Consider the following 22,991-nt stretch of genomic DNA (forward strand, 5'->3'; position numbering starts at 1 on the left):
GCTGTATCCCAAATTCTGAACAGGATCTGAAGTATTCTTCATCAAGAAGCTTAACCCATTCAGTCAATGTACCAGAAATACTTGAGACAGAATGTTCACATTTTGTGATTAATTTCCTACAGATTAATAGATGAATTTTTTGAAAAGAAATAAAATTTACCTATTACCGGGGTGCGGGGAGCCCCTGTCAAACACACGTCTTAACGGTCACTGAATTTAAATTCTGTGCATTAATTCATTACAAACTCTATTGCTTTAGATAGAGTAACTATCCAAGAAAACAAATTGGCAACTATAATTCAAATCTGGAAAGAGGAAAGCGGCTAATTTTAACAAATTCGACGGAATGTCGTATTTTTCGTCCGCCATTTTGAGCAAAAATTTTGTATGTCCTTCCGCGAAACAAGAAAATAATAACAGAATGTACTTTCATCTCTGTCGGACCATTTTTCCCAAGTAATTAAAGAACTAAAGTTAGTAAAAATCGATTCCCAACAGCAATTCAGATAAAAATTGCCCAGGAATAAATCATCTAAAATCACTCAATTTGCGTATTATGTATAATATCATGGTAAGGAATAGGTTAAAACAAGACCAAAGGCACACTGTCCCGTAAGCAGGTCAACAATTTCTTGAGATTTAGGATCTCTTGTCTCCGTTTGATGACTGGTTATTGGGTTAGCCTCGCACGTCGAAAACCAGGCCGGTTAACCCAATACATCTTGTTCTTATACACCTTCTCGCTGAGAAAGTATTTGATTCGGCTTACAGAATAGCCGCAAGTAGCAATTCGGCCAGTAAAAAATAACTTCGCAAAGATTTAGCCAAAGTGTCTGCAGAGTTGATGCCTTGAAATAGCCGGGGATTCAGGTGAGAATAACCAGATAGTTTGTTTAGTTCCTGCGTATATTCACGAATTAGTTTTGAGGAAAATTATGAAGCCAGCTAAAGCTTTCAAAGCCGCTGGGCTAACTGAGAATATATTAATGATGGTGGAGTCTGTGTATTCTATCGCACATTCTGCAGCGAAAAATAATAGGGCGATTGCCTTTGCCTCTATGGCTGAGATGTCAGCACCCCAGGGGAGTGAAATATGTGTGTCAGGGCTAACAATGCCCTTACGACACCCACATTCCACTTTAGAAGTTTTCGTATAATAGTCTTTCGACTCATTGTCATGTTGAAGCGTGTCTTATCTGTTATGTATTGCTACCTTGAGTTTGTTCCCGATTAGTGGTCTTTCGATCCTGAGCTCATGCAGTCCTACCTGAACTGAGATGTTCTGTAGGCGTTTTAATACACTTACCAGTGCTCTGTAAGGTTTTCTGATTTAAGATAATTTAATTTGATCATAGTGATCGCTAACCCAGATCCCGGTCAAAGTCCCGAAAGCCAAAATCCCGAATTCTTAAAAGTGTCATACCTACTCCCACGATTGCACCCGCGTTTGCTGGAGGCAAAGGGAAATTTTCTGCACTGTGAGAGAAAAAAACGGGGGTGCGATTAACTTTTTTTCTCATAACTTTAACAATTTTTAGGTGTAAAAATATATCAAAATTTTTTAATGTAGATTTTACACCTTTGTAAGTGTAAAATTAACATGAAAAGGGGTAACTTTAACCCCTAATACACCTAAAAGGCATAATATTTACACCGATTTCGGATCAATATTTCAGGGTAAAATAAACATTTCCGGAATGTTATTTTAACTTTTTGGATTTCTCTCAGTGTGTCTTGGAAAATTATTCTACGCATTATCCTTCATATAACTTCATCCTTTTTAGGATTTTAGCCCTTTCGGGATTTTAGCTGCCTCCGGTCCGAAGGTATCCTAGGGGAAAGTGCCCATGCTCGATACCATTGGCAGCTTCGTAATGACTAAATTTTTCCTATGTTTCTCAATAAACGTAACTCTGCAATATATTTTAAAAACTGGCCACTTTCCCATAGTTTTTAAAATATGGTTGCGATGAGTCACATATATATTGTGAAACATAGAAAATTTAGTCATTACGAAGCTTCCCATTGTATCAAGCATGGGTACTTTCCCCTACGTTACGTATCCTACCTACATTAAAACAAGTTAATCCTACCGTTTCCTCCTTAACAGATAATTTAAAAATATTCAATAAAGAATTCAACTTCGGAATCCCACTAAATGCGATTTTACAACATTAACAAAATGAATAAAACCTGGCACCAAAAGTATCCATTATACAAGAAAGTGTTGAGGTATAACTTAAGCTATTTTCGTGGCATAATAGAATAATCTCAGGAAAAAGGTCGAGAAGTGTGAGGAGTCTATAAAAAAAATGGGTGGATTGAGAGATTAGAAAGTAAGATACAAGAGAAAGAGTGCTTTTGGAAATCTGCAAAAAAAAAACAAAGAAAATCTATTCTCCTGAACGTTTTCTTCTCCAATCTAAGTTATATAGAAATATATTCTGCGACAGTGGCAGTTCCTCTGGAGCGAAATCCCACCCAAAAAAATATTGAGTGGAGTCAGGTCTCGTCTCTGTGGCGGCAACTTCCCATTGCCTGATTCTTGGCATCAAAGAGCGTCTCGTTGGCGCCCAATTTCGCAACGACAGCCAGTGATATCAAAAATATGTGAGAAATTGTCCAAGAGAGGCCCATGTTTTCTATCTAGCTTCTGTGCTTTTTTGCTTCTGAGGAAAATAATATTCATCTAATCATCCTGAAGAGATTGAATGAGGTTGATTGAAGATGCTATATCAAGGTTGAATTTTGTGTAACACAACTTGACGACACACTAATGGTTAATATTCTTCCTCATTTGAATAACATGATTTATATATTATATTTATGTACTTCCACGCACAACTTTTTGGCTTTAAGGAAACACGAAAGCTATACTTATATATACTTATTTGAAATTGTAAGTTAATGATTTAACTTAAGTAAAAATGGATAGGCGTGGCATTTTAGGGGGCGTGACATCTGCCTAGATCAATTTTAATGTTTCGGGTTACAAATCTGTTAGGATAAGTAGCTTATTTTCTCACACTCTTCATTATTTATTTTTACTTTTTTCTACGCTGACATAAACAATAAGGATTAATTCAATATAATAATTCAAGGTAAAATACTCAACAAATCCCATACCTGATTTTAATGTTGCAACTGTTTAAAGTTTGGCAATCATAAACTTTTTTTTGTTAGAAAGAATTTTAACAAATCGTCGTTTGCATTACCTAGCCATTTATCTTGATTTCGTTTTGGAAGATTTCTGATTTTACTGCTCGCACTTTACATAGCAAATCCCTGGATTTTGAGTTATATATATGACTCCTTACCCCCTAAGAAGTAATATTTTGGGAGAATTTTGGAAATCTGAAGTTTAGAGTTATTTGACGTTACACTGTTCGTCCGTCCGTCGATCCGGCTGTTACTACGCCTAGAGGCCAAACGGTTAGAGATAGAAACTTGGGACATTCGGGAACCCCCTATAAGTCAACCCTGAGACCATTAAGATAAACCTCACCCCCCCTCCCCAAAATCATGTTTTTGGGATCGCTCGAAAACACGTTGTGCGATACTTAGTTTAATTTAGTTAGTTTTAGTTTAGTTAAATTTAATTAGTTTTAGTTTAGTTTAATATATTCAACGCATTCTTTTCTACAGTACAAGAATTCATTTTCTTTAATTCATACTCCCTCTGTCCCGAAATAAGTCGTACGCTTGCTAGTACATTTTTTATGAAAGGATGTACGACTTATTTCGGGACAGAGGGAGTATTACATAAAAAGATATGCGGTAAGTAATGGCTGTGGCTGGTGACAAATCGTCGGTTGCGGCTACCTCTGTCGTATCTGCATTTGTTTTGTATCTGCATTCGGAGCAAGCTACAATACAGACGTCCCCTCTTGCGTGAAATGCTGAAATGCAGATACGACAGAGGTAGCCGTAACCGACGAAATGTCAACGTTTTGCCATCATTGAGTTCAGCCAACCCAACGAACTGTTACAGAAAATCACTGGACGTGCCCCTTGTAGCTTTCGATGTACTCCAAAGAATTAACAATTAATACCTCATCGTTTTTTCTTTTCACCTCAAAAAGATCTTTCCCTTTTTCACCCAGAGGTATAATTCCTTGAAAACGACTCGAGTGTAAGCACAATAAATAATAAAAAATAATAATAATAATAATATCCAAATGTTCAAGTGAAAATAATTGTAAGTTGGTTAAATGAATCTTGAAAAAAACTTCAAATATTTTCGAAAGATATCATTTATTAAAGATTAGAGTAAATGTATAAAAAGCATTGTATTTTCCAAATCGAATAATTAATTAAACCTATTTGACAAAATCATTGGAGAACTTACCGGTTTTCCTGAAACGAAGAGAGGTGCAATAAGTAAATAAAACTAAATATAGTTGAATCATTGAAGTCCTACTTCGTCGGAAGATATCTCAATTACAGATGTATTCCTAAGGTCATCTTTTCTAGCAAGAGTAGAGGTGATGACCGTGTTGGAATTGAGTTCTCTCAAACATCGAGTTTCAACGTTGTTGTGAAGTGGCGTGGAAGACACCTGTGGTCTCTCTGGCAAAACATCCAACTCCTCTTGATTACTTTGTAAGTTTTCACCTGATGCTTGTGATCCCGATGAGATTCGATTGAGAGTTGTCCGGAAGCGATTGAGAATCCTCTCATGAGGTGATGTTGCAGCTAATTCTCTCGAATACTTGAACTCTCTCCGAACAGGGGTTTCACCTGAAGAACAATTTGTTGTGGATTTAATATTGGTTTCCTTACTTTACAAAAATTTATCTAAAATAATGACTGTATAATAAGAACAAATGAGAAGTCTAGGTGAAATATTGCAGGTGACATACTTGTTATTAAGCAACAGAAATTACTGAAAATATATTTGGTCCAAGAAGTAAGTTAATCTGAAATTTCATAGATAAAATGTGACAAACCCTTTTGAAAGGACAATGGGCAAAAATGTATGGGAGCTTGTCCAACGTTTCGCCAGAGACGAGACTAGGTCTATTTTGTAGCTATTGGTGTATAACTTAAAATTTACCGAGACCCAAGTCAAAAAGGACTGTCAGTCTTTGGGAAATTAACTATCCTTATGAAAATTCACAACTTTGACAATTTATTACTCGAAAACGGCTTGACCGTTCTTAACGAAATTCGACTCAAAGTCAACATATGACTTAGGCTTTAAATAAATATTTTTATATTTTCCCTATGAGTGCTCCATCTGGTAGCTCCCATACAAGAACAAGCTTTATTTGACGTTTTTTCGGTTTCAAACGGTTCTTGCACATCTCTGTTTTAAAGACATCGAGCATTTCAAGGAAACAAAACGAAAACTTTCTTCTTGTAATGGGAAACCATCGGTATTTTCGGAGTCGCTGGTGTGTCTTTCACATATCTCCCAAAGAAACTTATAGTCTATCATGTCAAGTTTTTGAAATATCTTAAAGTAAGAGTTGTTAAGAAATGGATAGAATTATTTTATGAAACTTGCTTGCTTTTTTTCAATAACGTTATAACGTAATCGTAAGTTGTGGGTGCCAAAAAATAGAAGAAATCATATCCCTATCTCTCCATTTGGAATTATCCAGATTTCCCTCAAACATCCTCGAATATCCTTTAATTCCATTAAAAGTGCTGCGTAAAGTATATCCTTTTATAGAAATACTCTCTTTTTAAAAAGAGCTAGGATTGCTGAATGAGTTGAAAAGGTCCCGTTATCAAAAGAATTTTAACAAAAATTTCAATGTATAATGGCTTAATTAAAATATTTGTATTCTTAACTAACTTTTCAAGGTAATTTGAATAACGGTATCTTTTAGAATCCTGCGATCTTTAGAGGCTTTAACTCTTTTTTCAAGGAGAATATTTCTGCACAAGCGATATTACCCTACATAACAATCCCTTTTTATGAATTTGAAAGATGTTCAAATATTTATTACGAAGATCTAAAAAATGGCAGGGAAAATAAAGAGATAATGATGGTTTGTTCTAGGAAGATCTTTCTTGAACCTTCCTTTACAAATTGTTCTTTGAAACGACCAATATAATAAAAACTGCCATTGTTTAAAAATAGTTTTGTAAAAAAAATCGTCACATTTCTTAAACATATGTTTTATGCTCTAATGCTTTTCCTACATGCTTTCGGGGTTTGTTCCGGAACAAAAATTGTTATCTTTGCTAATACTAATACTTATTCCATGGTACAGGTTTCATTCTTTTCGAAAGGTTGGACCATTTTGCCCATTGTCCTTTGCACTTTTGTTTTCTCAATAACTTAGACCATGGGCGTACTCAGCTAGGGGCAGGGGGGGGGGGCAGCTGCTCCCCCTAGAAGCGTCAAAAAAATTCAAGTGAAAAGTAAAAAATGTATTCATTCAGCAAAAAAAATTAGTTTGACCAGTAAAAAAATCCAAATCTTTCCAAAAATGGGCCTAATTTTTCAATTCATAAAGATCGAAACTTTCATGGAAATTCTATTGCTTTTAAAATTGTAAATTTAGTCACTTCTCAAATTTGATGTCTTACTGCTCATTTGTAGAGGGTCAATATAAAAATGAACTTATAAAAACTCAAAAACTATTAAAAGCCCAATAGGGGGGGGGGGGCAGGACAAGGCTCTTGTCCGTACTGTACTACATTCAAGAATTGAAAAAAAGTGTAAAAATGGGTAAATATTTCGTAACTATTTTTGCTTTCTTTTTCTAACGTAATTTCAGTAATAAATTCATTCAGTAATATATTTTTCGAAAAGTAGGAAGTTGTAACGTAATCTTTTTCACATATTTAAAGGATATTTAAGAATTTATAACGAAAGCCTAAAAATTCACAGAGAAAGTAAAAATAGTGTTAGAATATGTTTTAGAAAAGTCGTCCTTGAGTCTTCTAAAAATCTTATTTTTTGGCACTAACGGTTCACCATATGAGAAGAAAGCAAGTTTCTTAAAATGATTCTGCCGATTATTTTTAATAATCTTCTTTTTAATGGCCTATACACATTGGGAACTGTTTTCGTCAAAAATTGCATTTTTGACAGAATTGTGAATTGTGTTTCCACCTAGAGAAGTGCAGAAAATTTTCTTCTAAAAAGCATTTGTTTTTTGAAAATTACTCCCAATGTGTAGAGGCCTTAAGACATCTTAAAAACTCGTCGTGATGGACCTCTAATTTCCTCGGGAGATATATTTAAAAAAAAAAAGCACCAAGGACTCCGAAAGTTTATTTGAAGCCATCAAATGGAGCAGTTAGACGTGAAATTTAAGAATATGTAACTAAAGCTGAGGTCGTACATTGACTTTGAACTTTGATCTGTTGAGGGGCTATGCGGGTCAAAAAGGCTGAAAATAGCATATTTTCTAACTTTTTTTCTCAATATAATAAAAGTGTTATTTAATTCAAGCTCCTAGGCATATAAAATTATAACATTTAAACTATTTTAAATGTTATTTTTTTTCACTGGGCTTTAATGTTGCCTTGTTCTCGATTTTATCACAAGAATTTGTCATATGACATTGTCATATCGTTACAGAATTCCCCTACTGGTCTCTGCAAATTTTTGCTTTGACAACAGCGCCGTTAGAATGACCTTAAAATTTCATATTATTCTAAAAAGTGGAATATTATTCGAAACCATTAATTTGTGGCTTAGATAATTAAATTTGAAGAAGATGGGGCAGTTTCACGCAGACATTGCATTACAAATTTATTTTTTTTATGATGGTAAATTTAGTAATTGGGCTTCACGGGACTTATGTTTACAAATAACCGAAATTCAATTACATTTTTAAGATTAATTGCTCAAATAAAACTGTAAAAAAAAATATTGAGTGAAACTGCCCCACCGCTCACTGCTTTTGCTTTCTTAATTAAAAAAAAAAGAAAAGTTACCTGTTGATGTGTATGTCTTCAAGTCGTTCATGTAGAGATTGTTGATGTCACTCTCCATTCGTTGAACCACATTGCAGATGAAGTCCTTAAAATCATCAGCTGAATCTTTTGTTTGACCGATGATAACATTAACAGAATTCTGCGTGTCAATTGTAGCAGATTCCTCTTTATCTACATCTTCTATCGCAGTTTGAATTTTCAAGTGGAAATTTTCCGTGGAATTTTTATGATTTTCATGGATTTTTCTACCCAATTCATCAGCTTCTGCCTTTAAATTGTCCCTCTGTGTACCCAGAACTTCTGTCAAATTAGCCATTTCCTCAATGAGAAACTCAAAATTGCCATCATTCTTTTCACTGAACTTTTCCATCATATCTTTGTGATCTTTTGCAATTTCTACGCTCTTCTCTTCGAAATTCTGTCGATCTTTGTCCATTGTAGCCCGACTATTGATGGCATTTTCACGAAATTCTGTTGCCTGCATTTGCAATTTATTGGATTTATCATCAATTATTTCCTTATCCTTGGAATTATTATTCAAAAGAGCCAGTAGAGATTTATTTTTTTCTCTTGCAGCCATCATTTCTTTCGAAATATTCTCAAATGTCTCTTCATTTTCCATAATTCTCTGTCTCATCTCTTCATTGCGTTCCACTAGGATCACTTCCAAATGCTCTCGGAGCTGCTTCAAAAAGTCCATACTGAATTCCATGTAGTGTTCCACATTATCATGGGTATTTTTCTGAAAAATCTCCATATTCCCTAAAAGATTCTCAAAATTCTCCTTTCTTCTCGCCTCGAGACTTTTCACCTGATCCACATGTGCCTGCATCTCTTCATGATAGTTCTTCTGTCGCAATTCAATCTCCTGGAGCATTTCAGTGAGTTTTTCACAATTTTTATCGGACATTTGGCCAAGGCATTGACGAAAATTGTCAAAAATCTCTACAGATTCCATAGAAGAGGTTCTATTGAGATTTTCCATTGCTAAAAGTTGCGTTCGCATCTCATTGGCTGATACTTTCTGCCGATTGGAATTTTTTTCCAACTCCTGACCAATTTCAAAAGATTGAATGTCAATATTTTGCCGAAAATTGATGACTTTGCTGTGAACTTGTCCAATTTTTCCATTCAATTCTTCAACAAAATTCTCCACAGTCTTATTTATCGTCCCATCGACAATTTTTCTACGCTTCAGTGCCTCGTGTAGTCCATACGTATCCCCAGATGCTTCATCAGCCACCTCAATGAGACTCCTTGCCTGACCCGTCAGCTTTTTCTCCGTAGCCTCATGAGCTTTGACCAAATGCGTTGTCTCCTCGTACTTCTGCTCAGTCCTTTTAAGCTGTAACGTCGTCTGCACCACATGCTTCTGCAATTCCAGAAACACCGCTTCCTTCTTCTCCAATTCATCCTTGAGGGCACGTATCATCAACATTTTCTCATTGAGCTCCTTAATGTGACTATCAAAATTTTGCATCATACTCTCGTAATCATCTTTCGGCAGAAAAACCCCGGTCTTCTCTCTGGCAGCATTGAGTTCCCTCTTCAATCTATCAATCTCCTCCGTGTAGTCCTTCAGTACAGTCTTCTTGGTCAGTCGCTGATTAATTTCAGGTCGATTCTGAATGTTCTTGGCCCTATGGGCATAATCCAATGTATTCAATGTCTCCTCCAGATCCTTGTGTCCAGGCGAAATTGTTGCAATAATCGATGTTTTTGTGCGTCCACCCAGAGACTCCTGCAGCAATCTCGTCAACTTTGACTCACGATATGGCACATGAGGCTGACGCTCAACCAGAGCCGTTATTACCCGTCCCAAAGTCAATAGAGACTGATTAATATTTACAGTCTCACGCGTTCTTATACCCTTCTCATTTCCTGCCTTTGTGATATTCTCACTGCCCGCTAAATCAACCAGATTGAGCTTACCAGTTTTCAGCATCTCCTCACCATCGATACCATTCTCTTTAATGTGCACGAGAATTGAGAAGACCGTGTGAGAGCGAGATGATTGAGCATTCATGAGCGTTGTTGCAGTTTTCCGCCTCTCCTGACCTATAAGAGAGGATTAGCCTAAAGTAAATGTACTTCTTTTGAAACTTTAGCTATAGATTAGCCTAGATCAGGGGCATGGCCTTTCCTATGTTTTCCATATGTTTTTAGAGTGCCGAAAAAACTTTTTAGTTTATTAGCTATTTTCTGTCACTGTAGAATGAATTAGCAAATAATACAAATACAAAATAAAAGCCAATTTAATTTAGAATATGCAACCGAAAACCCCAAATTGGCAACCTACGTAGTTTTAAAGACATCTCGTGAAATGTGTACGAAAACATGAAAAAAATTATATTAAAACTGGTCACATTTTTCAGAGCTAATGTCACCACCCTGGCCTAGATCAATTTGTTGTAGATGAGATTCTTAACATGAGCCAACTGGGAATACCATTGTTAACTCTTTCGTCTCCTTTGGGACTCTGGGTACCCATGGAAAAAATAATTTTTTTTGGACTATTTAGAATCGATAAAAATCCGATTCTTGTGGATGATTACAAACTATAAGGATGCCTAAATCTAGGATATTTTTTGCAGGTTCCCAATTAACTCCTGACTAGTCCCCGGCGAGTGGCCTTCAAAGTTGAAGCCAATTTCTTACTTTCACATACAAATGCGTATGGGAATTTTTCTGCACTCGTGATCGTTATGCTAAATATTTAAAAAGGGAGAAGTTTTTCCGTATTATAAGATACCTTTCCGTATGGAGGGATAAATATACTAAATTTTTGTTTAAATAATTTTTTTCCTTGGAGCACTGTGAGCTGAGTCCGAGATCAATTTAGGAATTGGCTTCAAATAGCTCCATATAAAAAAGCCAACTTGGACTCCTGAGTTTAGATATTTTTAATCAAAAATCGTGAATTTTCGCGATTTTATCATTTTGAAATATTTTATCATAATTTGACCACTAAGACTTACAATAAAGTGAGTTTTACTGAAATTCGTTCGCTGGATATGTTGTGGTCCGGAAATAAGGCCAGATAAGCTTATGGTAGATGAGATTATTTACAGGTGACCTCGACAAGTGCAACTCGAGGACCTTGCAACGTGTGACATGAAAATTCAATTTTGAGTTGAATTTTGGATTATAGGTCAAGTTAGGGAACAGCAAGGGAGGACTGCAACCCATCGTTGGAAACGTCTTCACCTCAGCTACAACATATTAAAATTTGAAGAAAAAGCATCGTCTAGTTTTCGGAATTATTTGACATTGAAATTTCGAAAAACGATTTTTCGATTATCTCGCATGAAGTTGAAGATTTCAAATTTTGGTCTAACTTTTTCTTATTCGAAAGATCTTAGATCCAGCTATAACCAGTGAAGGCCCGATGAATGGAAAAATCGATTTTCGAAAATTTGATTTTGAATATTTTGAAAACTAGACGGTCCTTTTTTTTAAATTTTAATATATTGCTGCTGAGGTCGAGACCTTTACAACGATAGCCTTCACTCCTCCCTTGATGTTCGCTGCCCCGAGCTATAATCGAAAATGTCTTGACCGGACTGTATTTTCGGTGTTTATGGAGCGATTTCGATGAAATTCTAGTACACAGAAAAAAATATTTTGTAAAAATGTTCGTAAATGTTTGTGAATTTCTTATGGGGGAGTTACAAAATGCTCGTGAATCGTATAACCCACAAACATGTTCGTAAAAGTTTGTACTTTTTTCACAAACATTGTTCGTAACATGATCACTTGACGAACATTTTTTGTACTTTTACAAACATTTGTTCGAAAAATATTCGTAAACACACAAAAAAATGTTCGTAAAATTTTGTTATTTGCTCGTAAATGTTTGTTTTCCTGTCGAACATTTTACGAACAAATGACAAAATTTTACGAACATTTTTTGTGTGTTTACGAACATTTACGAACAAATGTTTGTAAAAGTACAAAAAATATTCGTCAAATGATCATGTTACGAACAATGTTTGTGAAAAAAGTACAAACTTTCACGAACATGTTTGTGGGTTATGCGATTCACGAGCATTTCGTAACTCCCCCATAAGAAATTCACAAACATTTACGAACATTTTTACAAAATATTTTTTTTTTCTGTGTATAGTAATATTTATTGAATCACAAATATAGGGTTCATCGCTCTTACAATTGTGATAAAGAAAAAAGGGAAAACAAGTTAAAAAAAACAGCAACAAAAAAAAAGAAAAAGAAAAATAAAAGAAGGATTTACAATAGTATAAGAAAAGGTAAATGAAAATTAAATAAGAAAAAATCTAATAAGTGCTTCCTTAAGATTCAGCCTGAAAAAAGCGTCGGATGCCATCTGCATACCTACGCAGATCACTTGGAACGGAGTTAAAGATAACTAGGCTCTTTACAAAAAATGACAGGTAAAGACAGTCACTCCTGACCTTAGGCACTATGAGTCCCCGAACCCTGGTCGAGCCCCCCTAACCAGAAGACTCGACAGGTACTGAGGACACCCAAATATTAACAAATTAAATAGAAAGAGCACAGATCTTGAGTTTAAGTGTGAAGTAAGGTCAATAAGTCAAAGTAAGGACAATAAATTAAAAGGGACAGATAATCCTAACCGACTTATGTAGGTGAGATTCTTAATGTGAGCTAACTCGGAATGCATGAAAATTCGATTTAGAACTGAAGTTGGGGAACGCCATTCAGTTATTTTGAATCAAATTCGTGAAATTATATAAATTTTGTATTTAAACTAAAATATCAAGGATTTGGATGGAGTGACAGAAAAGTAACATATGGGTGAAATGCAGACCAGAATGTTTTCTATAATTTTACCGTAGAACTTGACCTCATTGATTAATCAGAAGCCGAGATAATCGAGGTTCTTTGTTTCTGAACTCGTTTTTTCGCCCAGAGCGCCCCAAGTGTTCATTTGATGAACTTCAACTATACTAAAGAATTGTTGTATTTTGTGAGAGTTTCCATTTCAAACCGTATTTTAAGTATTGGTCAAGTAGAAGCAGTCAAATTGGCATCTGAGTGGTTTCAAAGCCTTATTATGGGAAAAGTCACTTTTTCCACACTTAAGGCGTCTACACATTGGGAGCAATTTTCGTCAAAAATTGCGTTTTTGACAGAAATTTGACGTTTCCCCCTATAATTCTGCAGGGAATTTCCTTCAAAAGAGCAATTTTTGACAAAAATTGCTCCCAATGTGTAGAGGCCATTAAACGACAAAATCGGACAGATCGCATTATCTGATCGAAAAATGATGTATGGACGAAATATAGAGACAAATGTTCTCTACAATTATGTCGAAGTAATCATCAAAATCGGTTCAGCGACAGTCGAGATAATTGAGGTTATGTGATATTGAAATTGATGCACAAAGGAATTTGAGTTATTTTATTTAGAAAATTTAAAAATCTTCATTTTAATAATAGCACCCCTAGCGGTGGTTTTATGAACTTCTGATGTTAGAAGAGGAAGTGACATTTCACGAGAGCTTTCCAAAACACCAATTTTTTTTGAAAATTCGATGATTAGAACCGGAGATATGTCCATTTGAAAATTAAATATTTGACCCCTTCTAGCTCGGGTCAGGGGGTCGGATCGGGCTACCTTAACCCTCTAACGGTGTTTTCTTTAATATTCGAAGAAAAGTTCTAAAACAATGTTTTCTAGGATAATTATGATCCAATAAAATCGAACCATCCATTCTTCATTATTTCTTTTAGTTTAGGCGCTAGGTGAGAAAATATAAAAAATTTTTGAAACTCTTTGCTTCTAAAATTCACATTTTTAGTTTTTTCAAATTTTTTAAACAAAATATACAAAGTAGAATGGGATATCTTTTAGTAAAAAATAAATTTATTTTAGTCAGATAACTTTAAATCGATATTTTTATGGAAATTGGAAATGAGTTTTTTTGCACAAATATTTTTTGTAGCTTTTTCTCTGACCTGTCACACAAAACTTTGGATAGCAAGTAAACGAAAAGTCAAAATGAGTTCAAACTTTCAGAAGATGTTAGTAAGACTATTACCGAGGATACTATAGCACTTTTAAATAAATAAAACCTTTATTACCTGCCTGGAGGCGGTCTTACCCGTTAGAGGGTTAAGTTTGGTACTGATCGAAAGCCCTTAGGCTCAGCTATAACATACGAAAATTTGAGCCCGATCGATGCCATAGGGGCTGAGTTATTGGTAAAGCACTGTGACCTGAGTAGGGCATAAATTTATGAGTTGACTTCAAATAGCTCAGTATAAAAAAAAATGTCAATTTGCCAATGGCTTGGCTGTAAGGGGTTGGAGTTTGATCAATTCCATAGGGGATGTCGATATTTTTCATTTTTTTATTGAAAGTTATTAAGCTCAAAGAGCGTCTGCCGGACAGGAGAGTTTGTTAGCCTCCCATATATTCGTGATTAGGGAGTGACGAAACACATTCTGGCAAAGTTTGAGCCAAATCCGGAGAACATACGATTTTGTTAAGATTGCAATAAGTGTGAAATTGTTAAGAATCTCTCTTAATGATCCTACTCTAAACACAATGATCATCCTTACCTTTAGCCAGGAGCTTGTAAACATCATCTTTGCTGTGGACTGGAATTTCCTCGAGTCCATGAACAATGACAGATCCCTTCTTTGTGGTATCATCGTAGATGCGAATCTTGTTGTCCTCTGTTGCCAAGAGGTCGCACAGCTCCTCATTGTACAACTCCAAATAGGATATTCTCATGGAAAACTCAACATCCATCATTCGCAGTTCATCAAAGAGATGCACCACTGCCCTTGGGATGATACCAAGTGGACTATCATCCTCCCAGGATGCCTTTAGCAGAGGAGCCTCATCGCCCACCATCGTGTACGTCTTTCCCGTGCCTGTCTGTCCGTAAGCAAATACCGTGCAATTGTACCCACTGAGGACTTCACCGATAAAAGGAGCCACGACTGTATGGTAGACATCCTTTTGTTTGGACTTATCCCCAAACACTCGATCAAATGTGAATTTCTTGGCGATCTTCGCATCGTGCGTCTGTCGCACCTGAATATCCCGGTTTGTGGGAACTTCCACTACTTCAACTGAACGCTGATGATGCTCCCGGACAGACAGTGGCCTGAAAATAACAGAACATTCAGTACACGACTCCCCAAAGACATTTTATACCAAACTCACCGAACACGCAGATAGACCTGAATATTTTGATTTCCTCGGCTTTTCGTGTTAGTGCTGGGACCACTTGTATCCATTTTCAAATAGTTACTTCAATAAAATACTGTGAAAATATGTTTTTTTCCAAGAATAATAATTACAAGTAACGCTATCACTCAAGCTCGTCTTAAAAACCGTTGCGGTTGTCACAGACTATGTTTTCGTTGGCGATATTTCAATTTTTGCTCCGATATATCAAAATATCATAGAATATCGTTGGAAATATCGATATTTTGGAAAAAAAGTTGGGTTAAGTTGTGAAATTCTGTTTTTATTTTCCAAAATATTTTGCATTTTCCCAAATGGAGAGTGAAAGAAGTGAATTTTCTAATTTATGTACGAGATTTCTTTTCCTAAATCACTACGATGATCATAGTAGTGCGTCAGTAATTGAAATAAATCTAGTGCTCAATGAATTAAATGCCATCTGTTTTCGCCATCAGCAGATTGCTGACCAAAAAGTAAGTTTTTTTTGGTAATTTTGTTAAGGAAATCTTGAAATTTAATATGTTTTTGTATTGCAAGTGTGCTCTGGCTCTGATGGGTGCATTTCCGAAGATTCCTCCACATGAGGACACACTGATTGTGAAGGCATGTTATTTGCTGGTTTCCTTGGTGAAGAAACAGAAAATCAGAGTCCCTCCTAACATTGCCAGCCTCAATATTGTGTGGCTTCTGAAGTGTCTTGAAAAGAAATTCCATGCTGTAGTCTGTGATGCATTAAAAGCTTTCAATGTCCTATTCCTAGACAATGTCAATGCCATAGAAATCCCCTATGAAAGATTCCTCTCTGTGGACAGAGGACTCTTCACGAAACTCCTGAAGAATCCGAAGCTAGGAAATAGCCCAGAGCTACAGCATGAGAAAAACACAGAAGAAGATATCCTTCAGAGTGCATTGTCCTGTGTTGAAACAATCCTGGACAGTTATACAGAAGCCGAGGCTGTGGTGAAGATTCCAGATGAATACATCACAAAACTGGGAGATATAGTTCTCAGAAACATTTACCGATGGGAATTGGGAAGTCTTGGCGAGACACACTACGCAACATTCATCTACCGGAGTTTAAATATCCTCAAAATCCTTGCAGAATTGCATTCGGCGTGGATTCAGGATAATTTAGGAGAGGTTCTAGGAGCTGCTCGAACATTTATGGTCACAGGGTACGTGGAAGAAGAATGGCTGAAACCACAGAAGGTCACACCATCCCAACAGATTCTTCTAGAACCCCAGAATCCATCCGTAAACAAAGGCGGAAAGATCATCAGGCAGAAGAAGACAAGAAAAACTGCTCAGAAATCCCATAGGAAGAACAAAAAATCCAAAAATGAAGATACCAGTCAATTCCTCAAGCCTTATTCCTACGAAAGTGTCTCTCTGGACTGCAATCTAGGTGATTCTTCGGAAGAACACATGACACAGCCCACCAGTGAATCAGAACTGTCCGATTCAGCCGGCAGTAAATTCGGTCAGGATATCAGGGACAAAAAGAAGTATCGCGTCCGGCTCACTGCCATCCAGTTGATAGGAACTCTGCCAAAAGTGGTCGAACAGAGGACAATGTTTGGCTACTGGCATTGTCTTTTTTCCACAAATGACATCAATTACCCCGGCGGAATGTTCCTGACCAAGTGCATCCTCAGTGATCCGAATCACCGATGTCGCATCAGTGCTCTCCAAACTATCTCCTGCCTCCTTCATGACGCCAAGAAATACCTCTATCAGGCAGAGAGTACCGAAAGGGAATCCACATCTTTCACTCCATTCTCCGTGGCTCTGGGAAATATGATTTTGGAAATCTACAGAGCCCTCTTTCAAGCATTAGACACAGAATCACTTTCACCTATCGTGGTTCAGCTACTCAAGTGCTTCATTGTTCTTGTTCCGGTGAGTATATTTATCATTTTGAAAGGCCCCAGAGTCGTACGAAAATCATAGTCGCCCTTGAAACCGTTCAGGACCTCTTAAGAATTCAAAAACCTTCTCAAAAAATTCAAAATTGCTCGAATCTGTTCAGAAATACGCTATCTAAAAAGTTTTTAACCCTTGACCTTCACAAAATACTTTTAGGAATAATTCAAGGTCAAATGGATGAAAAGACGACCTGGAGGGGATTCTGTAACGCTCTGGCAATTATGACAAATTGAGTTCGAATCTTAGGAGCGCTTTTTCGAAAATGCGATTCTGTAGCCGTGACATTGCCATTTCAGGTCGCGTGACATTGTCGGAAGTCACAGATTTGAGATTTCTGACAATTCAAATGACAATGAATTTTGTTAAACAAATCAATCAAGACGTAACTGTATTTTCATAAAATCATCAACTAAAGGGATTTCATTAAAAAATCAATGAATTGCATTTTCGAACTCATATTATATGACAAAAAAAAGCTCGATTGGCATTGTCACGTTTCGAACTCACGCGTCACCATGCCACGAAAATTACAGAATTCCCCTACTGAGCAATCTCACAAGTCCCGGCTATAGGGTACGCTGGGGCAAAAAGTCACAAAACGGATATTTTTTTTTACAAGCTACCCAAAAACTCCACTGAGAGAAATCCGAAAAAGTTAAAATAACATTCCAGAAATGTTAATTTTACCCTGCAATATTAATCCAAAATCGATGTAAATATTACCCTTTTTAGGTGTATTAGGGGTTAAAGGTACCCTTTTTTATGTTAATTTTACCCTTAATAAGATGTAAAATTAACATTAAAAAATATTGATATATATTTAGACCTAAAGGATCTGATAGGACCTAGTCACTTTTCTTAGTTTCTAAGATCCATCTCAATCAAAACATTAATTTTTCCTTTATTTTTGTTCGCCAAGCAATTTTCGTACGATATTTCAGCAAAAATGAATGTAAAAGTTTATGAAATGGATTTTAATTTATTAATTAAAGTTAAAAGTGAAATTATTGAAAGATATTAACCTTAAATTAGTCAAAAATAAATATCCTATCATTAAATTTATTGAGTGGAAGTATACTTATTTCCAGCCTAAAAAACAAAATTCTATTATAATTCTAATAATACTTATAATAAAAAATCACAATTTCGATTTTTTTTGTTGGCATGAACAGACGTTATGATCTATACGTATGACTTTTTTTCGAAACTTCTTTTTTTGTTGAGTTTCTTTAAGGATAATGGGGTGGAATTATACTTATTTCCACCACTGTATTATTCACTTCCAAATTAATGATGGCTCAAACATTGCGATCATAGGATTAATCAAAAAATCTTAAGAAAGAAAAGACAAGTGAACTTTCAATCGATCAAAATAGTCAAAATGCTTAAAATCACGAGAAGGAAATTATTTTCTTAAAAAATGATTGCACGGCTAATATACGAATTAGGTGAGATTCTTAACAATCTCACCTACTATTTTATCATAATATTACCATGCAGGGGAAGGTTTTGAAGGTTCGTATTAAAAAAGGAGTCCAAGATTTAAGATTTTGTACTGAATGCCACCACCGAATCAATTATATCACTATATCAAAAAAATCTCTTACTTATTGGGTTCATAATTCTGCCTCACAAAATTCCTGGATGTCCTTGGATTTTCCTCTACAGGACAATGAAAATGTAGCGGCATTTTTTACGAAGGTGCCCTGGTTAACTCAGCTTCGTACCACTTTTTCCCACCTCTGTAAACTTCATTTTCCCCGAAAGCATTACACCGAATACAAAAATTTGGGCATCACTACTTAGATGGAACTTGCGTCTACTTGTTTTCACCATTTGTAGGAGGTATCACGCGTTAAAAATTAATTTTAAGCTATTTTTCTAACACATGTTTTTTGACACTCGGAAAACCATTTTTTTCCTGCATAATGATAGTCAGTTAAGAGCTTGGTTAGGAATGATTCTCTCATAATCACACTTATTGTAATCCTCGGATTTTCTCTAACAACTCCAATCCAATTGATCTTACAGAACATATTTCGGACGTAATTGATTTCAAAAATGACCAGCCACCTATTTAAAGTGAAATGTGGGAAGTTCCACTTTAAAACAAGGAAAATTGAATTAGAAATACTCAAAATAGATCGAAATGGCAATTAAAGAATCACATGTACCATAAGCAGTCTCGTTTCATCACTGCACAAATCAGAAAGTAGTAATCACACCTATTGTAATCCTTGTTTTTTCTCTAACGTCTCGAAACTGTTTCACAGAACATTTTTTGAACATCAGTGATTCTTAGAATTACCAGTGATTAATTTAAAGTTAAATGAGGAAAACCCCGCTTGAAAACAAATCAAATTGTATGAAAAATGCTTAAAACACACCGTATGGTTAATGAAAGAATCACATCTACCATAAGCAGATTCAGGCTTAATGTTTAATTTGACAGAAGCGAAACAAAAACATCTGATGAAGTCTCATTTTGATGGGGAAATGCATGTTTTCCTTCGAGATTTTAGTGAAAATTGTTTAATATCCCAATTTTCTTGTGAATTTATTCAGTGGAATCTCTGATAAGTCAAATATCCCGAGCAGCGTGCACAGTGTGACCCAAAAGAATGAGGAATTCTCAAATTCGGTGATCAATAATTTTGACAGATGTTTTTACGAAGCTGCAAAATTCAATTTTCCTAAGCTGCAAGGATGGTAATTTTTATGAATTTTCCTCCACCCACAAAAACGACCCCCTTCATGCAAAAGATTTTCACGGTAAATATTAACCCTGATAAACCTTCTATAACTTGGAATAGTTGCTTTTTCGAAAAGACACTTGAAGTGTGCAAAAATGCATAAAATATTACACATCAGAATTACGATTTTAGGCCCATTTTTTATTTTTGCCTTTTGGACCCAGGAAAAAAGGCCTAGGCTTTCAAGTTTGTCAGGAAATGTGATATGTAGGACTAGCTTTTAGATTATATGTCCATTAGGGTTTTTCAACAAGGAAAAAAATTTTTTGGCATTATTCTCAGGATGCTGTATTTGATGAGATAAGAAAGTTTTTCTTCTACGACCATATGATCAGACACCGTTTAGAGGTGGCTAGGCGACCCTCTCTGTAGAACATTTTTCTGATTTTACACTACAGAGATGGTCGTCCAGCCACCTCTAAACGGCGTCTGATCATGTGGTCGTCGAAGAAAAACTTTCTTGTCTCAATACAGCACCCTGAGAATAGTACGAAAAATTTTTTTCCTTGTTGAAACACCCTAATGTCCATGGATGAAATTCATTTAGTAACTTGGAAAAAAATCTACTTTTACGAAGCTGCAATATTACGAAGGTGCAAAACCTTCCCCTACTTGCATAAATGTTTTTCTTGTGTTAAAAACGTTACATTGGTACACAAAAAACTAGTTTTAATTTCAAGAAGATCATAATAAAATCATATAATATTGTTAGTTCAATAATAAGAGAAAAGTTGTTTCTGGAGTCCGTAGAGTAAAAAAAAATTGCTGTTGACTGTATTAGAGATTGAATATCGGGGGTTGACTCTATCGAGGTCCCACTGTATTGTTATGTAATTTTTTCCAGGCTACTCCGTTCCATCGCTTAAAACCCGGCCTGGTTACTGAGATTGTGAAGCATCTGCGAAAGCTAGTCAATCACACGGAGGCAACGATAAAATTGCAAGCTCTCCGTTTGATGGGCTTCATAATTTCGATCACGGACTTTACGCCAGAAATCGTAGAATGCATTGGAGTAGAGAGATTGAGTGTTCGACGGGTCACTGAAGACATCCACAAGGTATTTTTGGGAGATGTTGCAGATGAAGAAGAAGAGGTTGATTGGGAGGAGGAGGAGGAAATTGGGGAAGATGACCGTGAGGAGAAGAGAGGAGTGGTGGAAGTAAATGATGAGGATGGGGAAAAGAAGATGTCATGGATTCTTGAAACTGTTCTCAATAGTCTCAGCATTTGCACGGAGGAGGGGAAGAAGGGGGGAAGGAAGATCCCGGGAAGATGTGGAGTTCAATCGTTGGAAATTCAGAGTGAATGTTTCAGCCTTTTGGCTGCAATGTCCACGCACATTGGCATTCTCATGGGGCATTTGAAGTTGGTGGGTGAAGCTGTGAGGAATGGTCTGAGGGATAGTGCAGCGGTGATTGTATTGAATGCGGCTAAAGCTTTGGATTTTATTGCTCACTCAATTACTCAGTATTTTTTGAATGTGTCATCGAAACCAGCTGGAGAATTGGATGTTGGGATTGAATTTTGGTTGCTGGTGCTGCCGGCTGTGACGGAACAGTTGCAGGGCAGTGTGACGAATGTCAAGGTGATATGCTGCGATGCATTGTCGAATATTGGTGGTCATATTTATGAGAATGTGCCAAGGGATAAGCAATTTCTCATGTTGAGTCTGCTTCATGGGAATAGCAGTGACAATGAGACAATTGTCAGGGCATCAGCATGTCGTGCACTGAGTGTCTTTGCGCAGTTTCCATCATTGAGGAATGATTTGGTTTTTGTGGAGAATACAGCGGAAATGGTGACGGATTTGGTGCCAATTGGTGATGAAATGAGTAGAATGAAGGCAGCTTGGGCTTTGGGGAATATTACGGATATTCAGCAGAAGTCTGATAGTCCGCTGGATCGTCTGAGAGATGATCTGTTGGAGAAGATGCTGAGAATTGCAATTGCATCTTGTGATGATCAGCACAAGGTGAGATGCAATATTGTTCGAGCTATTGGGAATTTGTTGTATCTGATCCGGGAGGATTTGCTGATGCATCGGAAGTGGCAGGAACTGACGAGGAGTGTCATTGAGTGCCTCGTTGAGAATGTGCGGGATGTGAAATTTATGAAAGTACGGTGGAATGCTTGCTATGCGTTGGGGAATATGATGAAGAATCCTTGCTTCTATGTGGAATCTGTTCAGAAACAGTTGAATTGGCCTGCTATGGTTTTTCCTGTCCTCTGTGGACTCATTGTGAAGAATCCCAATTTCAAAGTACGCATCAATGCGACTGTGGCTCTGGGGACGGTCAGTTCGAGGGAACGCTATGGGCAGCACTTTGTCAGTATTTGGGCGGCATTGATTCAGGCCCTGGAACAGGCTGACAATCTCGTGGACTTCAATGAGTACAAGCACAGGGACAATTTGATGGATCAACTGTGCCTGACCCTTGCGCACTGCATCATGTGTGCCCAGGGAGGGGATTTGCTGGAGATGCAGGAACAGTTGATGCCTCATCTTGAGATGACTCGAGAAAACTGGTCCAGGGTGACAAATAGAATTGTTCCCGAACGGGCTACACCTTTACTCATGGCCACGCAGAAACTCAAGGATCTCATGGGGCAGAAACTGCCGCCGGATCAACTCACGGCATCCAACTTCCTAGCTTCCTGCTTCATCTCGCCAACGGAGTATCTTTAATTTTGTTTTTGTTGTTATTTTTACAAAATAAAAAAAAAGCCAGTGATAAGCCTAGATCAGCTTATAGAGGTGCGATTCCTTCGTTGCAAATTCGGATTGTGGCAAACTTGAACGATATTTATACCGTCGTTGCGGGTGACTTTGCACTTTGTTGTTCGTGAGACTTTGAACAATTCTAGCACTTTTGATTGTCTTCGCCGATCCGGTCTACCATGTCAAAGTATATAGGGATATGTTAAGTAGCAAGTAAGGTACAATGATCCTCAAAAGGATTCTTGTAGTTTCAGTAATAGTTAATATAATCCTATAGATATTTTGTCAAAAAACGACTCCGCGAAAAAGTTATCTGAAGATGCAATTCCAAAATCGATTTCAGAGAAGTAAATTGCCCACATCTATTCTAAATTTATCTGGCTAGAATAATCCACTTCGATTTTGTTCATTATTTTTATTAAAATACTATTTTTCACTATAATCTTCCTAAGAACGCATGATTTATATTACAAAATTCCATATAATGG

General features: G+C 36.5%; 2 protein-coding genes across 3 annotated transcripts; one reads left to right on the top strand and one right to left on the bottom strand.

Annotated features, from left to right (window-relative positions):
* Positions 1-4,235: 4,235 nt before the first annotated feature.
* Positions 4,236-15,272, bottom strand: LOC129802431 (kinesin-like protein Klp61F). 2 transcript variants are annotated; one of them, XM_055848234.1, is made up of 5 exons: positions 15,082-15,272; positions 14,469-15,022; positions 7,903-9,960; positions 4,421-4,740; positions 4,236-4,356 (listed from the first exon to the last, which is right to left on the bottom strand). In XM_055848234.1, the coding sequence occupies exons 1-5, from the start codon at positions 15,153-15,155 to the stop codon at positions 4,345-4,347; spliced, it is 3,018 nt and encodes a 1,005-aa protein (XP_055704209.1). In that variant the 5' UTR covers positions 15,156-15,272; the 3' UTR covers positions 4,236-4,344. The 2 variants fall into 2 exon arrangements, with proteins under 2 accessions (XP_055704209.1, XP_055704208.1); XM_055848233.1 differs by having other exon boundaries at positions 4,236-4,740.
* An 83-nt stretch (positions 15,273-15,355) lies between these two features.
* Positions 15,356-22,524, top strand: LOC129802428 (HEAT repeat-containing protein 6-like). The gene is made up of 3 exons (XM_055848227.1): positions 15,356-15,578; positions 15,643-17,004; positions 20,629-22,524. The coding sequence occupies exons 1-3, from the start codon at positions 15,420-15,422 to the stop codon at positions 22,468-22,470; spliced, it is 3,363 nt and encodes a 1,120-aa protein (XP_055704202.1). The 5' UTR covers positions 15,356-15,419; the 3' UTR covers positions 22,471-22,524.
* Positions 22,525-22,991: the final 467 nt, after the last annotated feature.

This window comes from Phlebotomus papatasi, chromosome 2, assembly GCF_024763615.1.
Source record: "Phlebotomus papatasi isolate M1 chromosome 2, Ppap_2.1, whole genome shotgun sequence".
In the NCBI taxonomy this organism is placed as follows: Eukaryota; Metazoa; Arthropoda; class Insecta; order Diptera; family Psychodidae; genus Phlebotomus; species Phlebotomus papatasi.